Below are 9,818 nucleotides of genomic sequence, written 5' to 3'. Positions count from 1 at the left end.
CTACTTACGAACAGGTGAGCAAACATTTTTGAAAGGTGGCCAAAAATATAGTATGTCTTTCAAGCAAGAGGATAACATCCACCTGTGGTCCAGGGTGACCCAGGGCATCATCACTTACATTCTACCAAATCCCATTTCTCCTTGCTCCGTAAGTACAAACAAGAGAAGGCATAGTTTTTCATTTTCAGTTGACTTTGCATAGTTATCAGTTAAACTTCCATAGAGTTAAATTTTGGCAATAAATACTAATAAATGGCCCAATGCCCAGAGGCATCAGGAAGCCTATTTGGGAAATAACAGCAGAGAAACTGTTAGAGAATGACATCTAGACCCATTTTTCTGGGAGGACTTAGAAGGATATGCAAAACCTCCACAGTCCATGTAGTCAGAATAACATAATTCAACTACTCCAGGTGTTTTTTTGTTTTTTAATGTTTTTTTTTTTTTAATACTTTATGGTTATTTTTTTTTTTCCTTTTCCTCAAGAGTACAAAAACCAAAAGGCTCTGTCCTTCAATATAAACGCTAATGCACCAAAAAAAGCTTTCTTTTATTGTTTATGCATTGCATCCAAACATACTTTATTTTGACCATTCTTCATAAAGTTCTAATTGCTTGCTGTATTAAAGCGTAGTCCCTAAAATCCAATACTCCAACTCTAACAAAAGTGGCATCTTTTAGAGCTCCCAGACACCATATCCCAGGATAGATATAAAGCACAAAGGTGGCCAGTATTCAGAAGCTAGATTTTCTTGCACTGCCCAAGTGATCAGGAATAACCAAGGCATTTGAAATGAATTAAAATTATTTGTGGTCAGAAAAACACTTGAGGATAAAACCTAGGAATGCAAATATATGAGGAAAAAATAAATGCAGAATGCAATCTGTATCATCTACTAATATTTGCTACAGTGAGTCTGAAATTTCAAGGCAGAATCCGAGGTTTTTACTGCTTGTAGTGGAAACCTGGGGAAGGAAGGAGAAAAAGAAAACACAAGAAAACAAATAATTAAGGAAAAATCTTTAAACTGTCTTAGATAATTTTTCTACCTAAGTAATTTATCTTTATTTTTACATTTTTCAAGTGCTTCCTGTTTTCTTAACTCTTGATTGTAAAATACTTATATACAGGATCAGTCTTTTATTTTAATAATATTATATATCAAATGTATGTCAAGAAACCTACCACAAAGCAAGGTATGCATAGTTTGAGACAGTGAAATATGAGCTACTTCCAGTCAGGGCTTCATAATGGTTCAAAGTGGTTTAGTCATGTATGACAAAGTGAAACCAGAACAGATAGCAAATTTTTAAAATTTGGTGATCCAAAATGATAACCAGGACGGAAAAACTGGGAGACTTGGAAGAGGTATAATGAGCCCTTTCAGGAGCCTGACGCATGAGACTGGACTACTAGCAGGTCTGTGGAGGGTGACACACATTCAAGGCGGCGGGTCTGGCTTCCACCTTTGAGCTGGACACTGCCATTTCCAGCTCTGCTCAAAATCCAGCAAGTAAGAGATATGGTTGTTATGCAGTGCGAACACTCCCCATTTTCTCAAAGGAAATTACATGGCTAGCAAGGCTTCAACCTGTAATTTTTCCCGTTTTGGTTATCGTTCTGGTTCACCGAAATTTTAAAAATTCAAGCCTGTTCTGGTTTCACTTTCTCAGGCATGATTGAACAAGGAAGAAGTGGTTTGAACCTCTGCCTCCAGTCAAATGAAGATGGTGAAAATGATGGAAATTGTGATGGGTGGGCTGTTTTGGTAAACCATTCGTGACAACCAATTAATCCCATGTTTTCAATTCTGTCCATTGTCTTATTCTTAACATTGGTGAACTTGAGAATCATGGGAGGAAGGACGGCGAGGAAGGGGAAATTATACCAATGCCTGGCACCACGTACCCAAAGTTCTAATGTAACTAGTTTGAAGTGACAATGTGCATTAACATTTTTAAACAATGGCAGAAAAAGGCATTGAAAGGAATTTGGAAAGACTATTATTAGATCTGGGAAAGGATTATAAAATATTTCTCCTAAGGAATCTTCAAAAACCGTAACAACAAATAAACTTCATTAATTAGTAAACCATAATATTTGTAAAGTCCACTTCAATCTGCAAACCACTTTTACATTTTGTATCTTATTTAATGCTGCCTCACAACCCTGATACTTATTATTTGCATCATCTCTATTTTTTAAATAGGGAAACTAATGTAAGAAGCTACTTTTGCATTTTTTTCATTTATGACTGTCCTAAAAATACACATAGCAAATGCCTATCTTTAGAAGAGTAGCTACTGACCAACTTTTTCTCCTATATTAAAGATCTGGTCCAATTAGATCTCCATATTTTCCTTATCCCATTTTTATTTTGTACAAAAGTTTTATGTGATGTGTGTGCTGCGTGTGTGTGTTTATCTAATTAACACAGTCATGAGAGATGGGAAACAAGAACCAGTAATATAGAAAAAGTGGCCCAGTGGTTCTAAATATTTTGCGGGGGTAAGGTGAAATGTGTATGTCACAATCCCCCTTTAAGAATCTTTACAGAGTAAAATGCAAATACACTGACAATCTTGCATTCAGTTTAAAGTGTTTTGTTTTACTTTACTTTGTTTTCTGGTTTTTTAATTTTTTGAAGGGTAGGAAGAAGGATGAAGATTAAGAATCTGCTGAAAGGAAGGATAACATTTTTCTACTCTAATGATCTTTAAGACAGCATTTGATTTTTTTCACCATAGCACAAAGATAACAAAGATCATCAAACATGACTATATATGATCTTACCTTTATGAGAGGATTCTGATTTTGAGAAATGACGTGTGGCACTATGCTGGTTTGTAAAGTGAGTGTAATCTTCAGCATCTGTCATGGCAGGGGGTGGAGGCCTGAAGGAAAACCAGAATTTAAAAAGATATTCTAACAGTGTTTACAATTCCATCTTTCCTTGGAACACGTTAACAACATTTTCTACAGAAATGCAAAGCCGGAATGCTTTAGAATTTGTTCCTAGCCAGGTGCACCACCTTTGATAAATTATTGTATCTTGTTGCTTTTTTGTTAAAATCTCCAAAAAACCTCTGCCATCAACTCGATTCTAACTCATAGAGAACCCCACTGGGCATCCAAGGCTATAAATCTTTACGGAATTAGACTGCCTCATCTTCCTCTCACGGGATAGCTGGTGAGTTTGAACAACTGACCCTGATTAGTAGCCAAAAAGCCTTACCCCGTACACCACCAGAGCTCCTTTATTATGATATATGTAATTCAATTAAAAAAAAAAAAAACTATTTTCTTAACACCTAATTCATGTTAAGCATTGTGGTAAGGGCTGGAGAAACAAAGATTAAGGAAATCAGTAAGAAATTTATTTTGCTAGGTTTTACCAAGAAAAACAAAGAAGAAAGGAAAGGATAGAAGAGAATGTAACTTTTAAGCAAAAGTGAAGAAGGGAAAAGGATGAAGAACGGAAGGAAAGAAGGAAGAAAAGAAATGAGTAAGAGCAGCAGGAAGAGTGGGTCTTTGGTCAACAACATACACAATTTTGTGATGAGCGACGTTCTTTATCCACTAGGTGGCAAAGCAGTTCTTCAGTGATGGAAAGGGCAGTAATACATCAGTAATTTTTCACATAAAAGGCAGTGAAAAATAAAATAAAAAAAACACTGGAAAAATTTTACTCCAAATGTTTTATCATTTTAATCACTTAACACAGATTTCTGCAAACATTTGGCATTGATGAAGATGGAAAACATAACCTCACAAGTGCTTCACTTCTCTGTTGCTGTTTCCTAAAGGTGTACTCACATTTAACACTGCAGTGTGGAACCAGATGAGGTGTAAGAGGTTTGTCACACATATAAGCCTGTCGTAGAATAGTCTGTGTAATTATATACATAATCTAAAAGATAAGTGTTCTGAGGTTTAGAAAGTTATGGTGACTTGGTACAATGGCCTTTGTCATAAAGGAGTAAAGGCAAATGTTTTCAAATTTCTCAATGTTTTGTTTGCTCCCAAGTAATGAAATCTCTCCCTAGGTATTCAACATCCAGAAGCAGTCCACATAGGATATAAACACACACACACGTACATGTGCATATATATATATGTATATATGTACATGTATATACCCACCAGATACTCCTCAGAAGGAAGGTTGGGCGATCTACTTCTGTAGTGATACTGCCCCGGAAACCCAAGGAGGGGTTGCTATGAGTTGGATCCAACTTGATGGCAGTGGGTTTATGTGTGTGTGTGTGTGTGTGTATCACCAAAAAAACTAAACTCACTGCCACAGAGTCGGATCCGACTCAGTGACCCATATATATACATACATATACATACACGTATATATATATATACACACACACACGTGTGTGTATGTGTGCATATCTTTACTGCTGTGGAGTCGATTCAATTCATAGTGATTTCTAAGGTGGTATCTCAATGGAAGTAGATTGACCAGACTTCCTTCTGAAGAGTGGCTGGTGGATCTGAGGGAGCTCTGGTGACATAGTACCTAGGCATTTGACTACTAACCAGGAGGCTGGAGGTTCAAACCTACCAGCCACTCCTTGGAAGGAAGATTGGGCAATCTCCTTCCATAGTGATGTTGTGATAGTGATACTGCCTTGGAAACCCAGGGAGGGGTCATTATGAGTTGGATCCAACTTGACGACAGTGAGTTGGTTTGGGTGTGTGTGTGTGTGTGTGTATATATATATATATATATATATATATATATATACACATACATATAGATAGATAGATAGATAGACAGATAGATAGATAGATGGGAGCTTTAGTAGCATAGTGCCTAAGGCACTTGACTGCTAACCAGAAGGCTGGCAGTTCAAACCCACCAGCCACTCCTCAGACCGAAGGTTGGGCAATCTACTTCTGTAGTGACATTGCCTTGGAAACCCAAGGAGGGGTCGCTATGAGTCAGGTCCAACAGCATATAACAACAATAACAAATACACACACACACACACACATATAAAGGAGCTCTGGTGGCACAGTGCCTAAGGCATTGACTGCTAAGCAGAAGATAAGTGGTTCAAACCCACCAGCCACTCAGCAGAAGGAAGATGAGGCAATCTACTTCTGTAAAGATTCACCTCCTTGGAAACCCAACAGCAGTTGCTATGAGTTGGAATCAAGTCGATGCCAGTAGGTTTTGTTGGCTGATTGAGAGACAGACAGACAGACAGATAGATAGATAGATATAGATAGATAGATCCACACACATATATTGAGGACTGTGCTATGAGCTTTATATAGATTATCTGATTAACCTCTGAAGAGAAGTCTGCATGGCTGCTATCATAAGATTATTTTAGGATTAGATTATATAAGGTATACGATCTACCCAAGTTTACAAAGATCCTAACTGTCAAAGCTCAACTCTACTGGACATCAAATCCAGTGCTATTTACTACTATACATGCTCTGCTACTTAGGTGCATTATTTTTATCAGGAGCAACATCTCCCCCCAACACAGTGTTATAGGCCAGTACTTTCAAATGGTATATGGGCATATATTTTTATATTTTCATGCATTTTTATACATATATAATTAAGGTGAGCATAACAAGTAGTGTGGCATTTTTCTTGTTTTCCTCTTTGAAACGTGCTACAAAATGTTAGAAATTAAATATATAAATGCAGTATTTTTCTTTAATTATTAACTAACATTTTTGATTTTACTTTAAAAAGTACCAAAGACCGGTAGGGAGAGTTGAAGCATAACAATCTGATTCTAAAATCAAGAAATTTAGCCTTAAAAAAATCAGGTGGCTAAAGAAGTAACATAGGCACAAGGACACAGGGTTGGTAACCATCAGGGCAGCAGAGTCGATTCCTTACTCTTTCACTGGCTTCACCGGGCTATCAAAACTCAGAAAGACAAAAGCTCTTATAAGAACAGAAGTGGACACTTAACCTAAACCGTGTGTATTGGGAAGGCTTTCTCAACAGTAAAAATCAGATTATCCTAATATATCAAAAACCAGAAAGACAAAAGCTGAGCAGGATTCTAAAAAAAAAAAAATCACGGTTAATGTTTCCCCACCAACTCAGTATCAAGGAAAAGGATGGTAAAGTAACAAAACAGAACACAGGATACCAAGCAACTCTCTAGGATCCACATAAGGATATACAAATCAACCTGAAATGCCTCAGTTCTCTTGATATGCTGTTTTGTGTAGTTTTTGGTGACATAGAGAACACATTTTAGCTTAATTGCTTCTAGGAGTCCTACAAAATTATTTTGTTGCTGTGGAGACAGCTGGGAGGAGCTCTGGTGGCATAGTGCCTAAGGCTTTTGACTGCTAACCAGAAGGCTAGTGGCTCAAACCCATCAGCCACTCCTTGGAAGGAAGATTGGGCAATCTACTTCCATAGAGATGTTGTTGTTGTTATTTGCCATTGAGTCGGACCGACTCACAGCAACCCTTCCTTGGGTTTCCGAGGCAGTATCACTACGGAAGTAGATCGCCCAACCTTCCTTCCAAGGAGTGGCTGGTGGGTTTGAACCGCCAGCCTTCTGGTTAGCAGTCAAGTGCCTTAAGCACTATGCTACCAGAGCTCCCATAGAGATGGTTGCCTTGGAAAACCCAAGGAGTCGCTATGAATCGCAATCGACTCAAAGGCAGTGAGTTTTTTTGTTTTTTTTTGGCTTGGGAACAGTTACTTCAAAATAAGGGTATTCATATATAAAAATGAAAAAATCTTCTTAACCAAAAGATGTTCAATAGTTTTTGAAGTATTAGAATTGCCCGATTCTCACTGTTCTTATGAAGTGAAATGCATCTTTATGTTGAAGAAATAGCTAAATAGCCTTCATTATTCAATTATAAAGTTACTTCTTCAAAGAGTCTTCCAAAGACACCCAGACTAGGTTAAGTGTCTACATAAGCTTTTGTAGCTGCATGTACTTTTCACCCATACCACTTAACATGATTGTAATAGTTATTTGTATAATTATTTGTTTAGATTATAGACTTTCTGAGAGCAGGAAACAGTTCTTTCTTGTGAAGTGCTGTTTATCCCCGCTCTGAGTACTCATTAGGGTGCTCAATAAATATGTGATGATTAAGTAGAGATAAATGTATTTCATATTTGTAAGACTGTTATAGGAACTGAACAAGATTTACAAAATTTTTCTAAACAAAAAATGAAAGTAAAATACCAAGCAGTATTACCAGCATACATAATTCAATAGATAAAATAATTTGGTACTTAGGTTGAAACTTTTTCCAATTACAAATGTTGAGAATAAGCAACTTCTTGATAAATGGAGAAAAGATGATGTTGTCAAGGATTTCATTTTTATTGGATCCACAATCAACACCCATGGAGGCAGCAGTCAAGAAATCAAATGATGTACTGCAACTGGGCAAGTCTTTTAAAGTGTTAAAGATCAAGACAACTAGATGCTCCAGACCCAAGCCATGGTTATTTTCAATTGTCTCATATGCATGCAAAAGCTGGACAATGAGTAAGAAAAACCAAAGAAAATCTTATGCCTCTGAATTATGGCCTTAGCAAAGAGTACTGAATATATCACGGGCTGCCAAAAAAACATAATCTGTTTCTACGAAGTGCAGCAAGAATGCTCCTTAGAAGCAAGGATGGTGACACTTCATCTCACATACTTTGGTCACGTTATCAGGAGGGACCAGTGCCTGGAGAAGGACAGTAAAAAAAGAGGAAGAGCCTCAATGAGATGGAGTGACACAGTGGGCTTAAACACAGTAATGACTGTGAGGTTGGCACAGAACTGAGCAGTGTTTTGTTCTGATATTCACAGGGTCGCTATGAGTCAGAACTGACTAGACGGCACATAACAGCAGAGTTAATTCAGATTGCCAACTAGTTCTCTCTTTCCTTAGAAAGAGTAGAAGATATTTTATTAAGTGAAGAAATTGGATTGTTGACTATGAATGGTATAAGCTCTGCATAAGGATTTGTTTCTCCTCTACTACACTGAAGTAAATTGAACAAAGAACCTGGCCTAAGAAGCTCCACATAGTTCAATTCTTAAAACCATCTCTCCTTAAAATCCTCTCTGCAAATGGTTAACTAAACCCCTAAACCATGATTAACTGTAAAAAAGAGAATCATAGATACTATCCAAAAAGCTAACATGCTGATGTTAGTTGTACAGGATATCCATAATTTCATAGGCTTTAATTTTAAACTATGAAAATTTTTCATAAAAATTGTATTTGCTTTTATCATATATACAATTTTTCTGGAGGTATTATTTAAAGAAAAGTGTTCCTCTCAAGCCAAAAGAGACTTCTGTTCAACCAGCTGAAAGTCAGTCACATTTTACTATCTCATTGATAACAGCCACTTTTAATATAGGATCATTTGATTATTCATCCTTTTAATACACTAAATATTTTAGCACACCTATTACAGTACAGAAACTTGGTTTCAACTCTAATAAGCCTTTTAAATACCATTCTAGAAGTTCTATAATATCAGCAGTCCAAGTTTATTAGTGGTCCAAAGAGCTGAAAAACTTTGAAGATTACAAAATAATCCTAAAAATTATTTGAATTCACTTACTAAAAAAAAAAAAAAAAACAGCATAATAGCACACTTATTTACCTACTGAGAACAGATTAAAAAAACACCAAACCCACTGCCACTGAGTTGATTCCAACTCACAGCAACCCCCACTGGGTTTCTAAGACTGTAAACCTTCACGGAAGTAGACTGCCTGATTTTCCTCCTGTAGAGCAGCTGGTGAGTTTGAACTGCCAACCTTCTGGTTAGCAGCCAAATGCCTTAACTGCTATCCCACCAGACCTCCTGAGAGCAGATTAATAGCTTCTTACTTTATTTGGATACTGTAAGGATGTCAATAAAACTATAGAGTTCTAAAGTCACCTTTAACAAATGTGCAGCATGTGCTTAACAAATAGCTACAAGAGGAATCGATTTTATGTAACTAGAGATACAATAGGAGCTCTGGTGGCATAGTACTTAAGGCACTTGACTGCTAACCAGAAGGCTGGTGGTTCAAACCCACCAGCCACTCCTCGGAAAGAAGGTTAGGCAACCTACTTATAGTGATACCACCTCAGAAACCCAAGGAGGGGTCGCTATGAGTCAGATCTGACTTGACGGTAGTGAATTTGTTTTTTCTTCGGTTACAGACACTATACTATTGTCTTCAGAGCAAATCCAAACCTGATGTAATGTTCTGATGGATATTTCTTTGTCTTCTGAAAACCCATAAGTTTAGCAGAAGATGACTTTTTAAGGACACTAAGTATATTAACATCAACTAAGGAAGTCTGGTGGCTTCAACGTGGCAGTGAGTGGCAACAACAGTGTGCGTTATTTGAGAGAAAACTTCCATTTTAAGAATTAATTATTATCTTGTTAATGATTTCAAGACCTAAATTCAAGGTTTTAATAATTCAGTTTTCAAATGTTAGATTTAACATAACTTTGGTCTTTTTCAATTTAGTGTCCTCTTCTCTTCTATTCCAATTATATTTTCTCCTGAAAAATAACAGAAAGCAACTCTGGTGGCATAGTGCTTAAAGCATTTGACTACTAACCAGAAGGCTGGCAGTTCAAACCCACCATCCACTCCTTGGAAAGAAGATTGGGCAATCTACTTCTACAGTGATAAACTCACTGCCGTCGAGTTGGATCCTACTCATAGCGACCCCTTCTTGGGTTTCCGAGGCGGTATCTCTATGGAAGTAAGGGGTCGCTTTGAGTCGATTCCGACTCAATGGCAATATACAACAATAACAACAACAACAAAAATTATAGGGA

General features: G+C 37.1%; 1 protein-coding gene across 1 annotated transcript in view; it reads right to left on the bottom strand.

Annotated features, from left to right (window-relative positions):
- Positions 1-946: 946 nt before the first annotated feature.
- Positions 947-9,818, bottom strand: part of CCDC50 (coiled-coil domain containing 50) — a 104,985-nt gene continuing 96,113 nt past the window's right edge. The window contains exons 12-13 of the mRNA XM_042780289.1: positions 2,795-2,895; positions 947-966 (exon numbers count right to left, since the gene is read on the bottom strand). Of these exons, the coding sequence (XP_042636223.1) occupies positions 947-966; positions 2,795-2,895 (121 nt within the window). The remainder of the gene's footprint in view (positions 967-2,794; positions 2,896-9,818) is intronic.

This window comes from Orycteropus afer, unplaced genomic scaffold (assembly GCF_000298275.1).
Source record: "Orycteropus afer afer isolate SDZICR_OR568_19922 unplaced genomic scaffold, OryAfe1.0 scaffold00032, whole genome shotgun sequence".
Taxonomy (NCBI): Eukaryota; Metazoa; Chordata; class Mammalia; order Tubulidentata; family Orycteropodidae; genus Orycteropus; species Orycteropus afer.
This window is presented reverse-complemented; position numbering and strand designations above follow the sequence as displayed.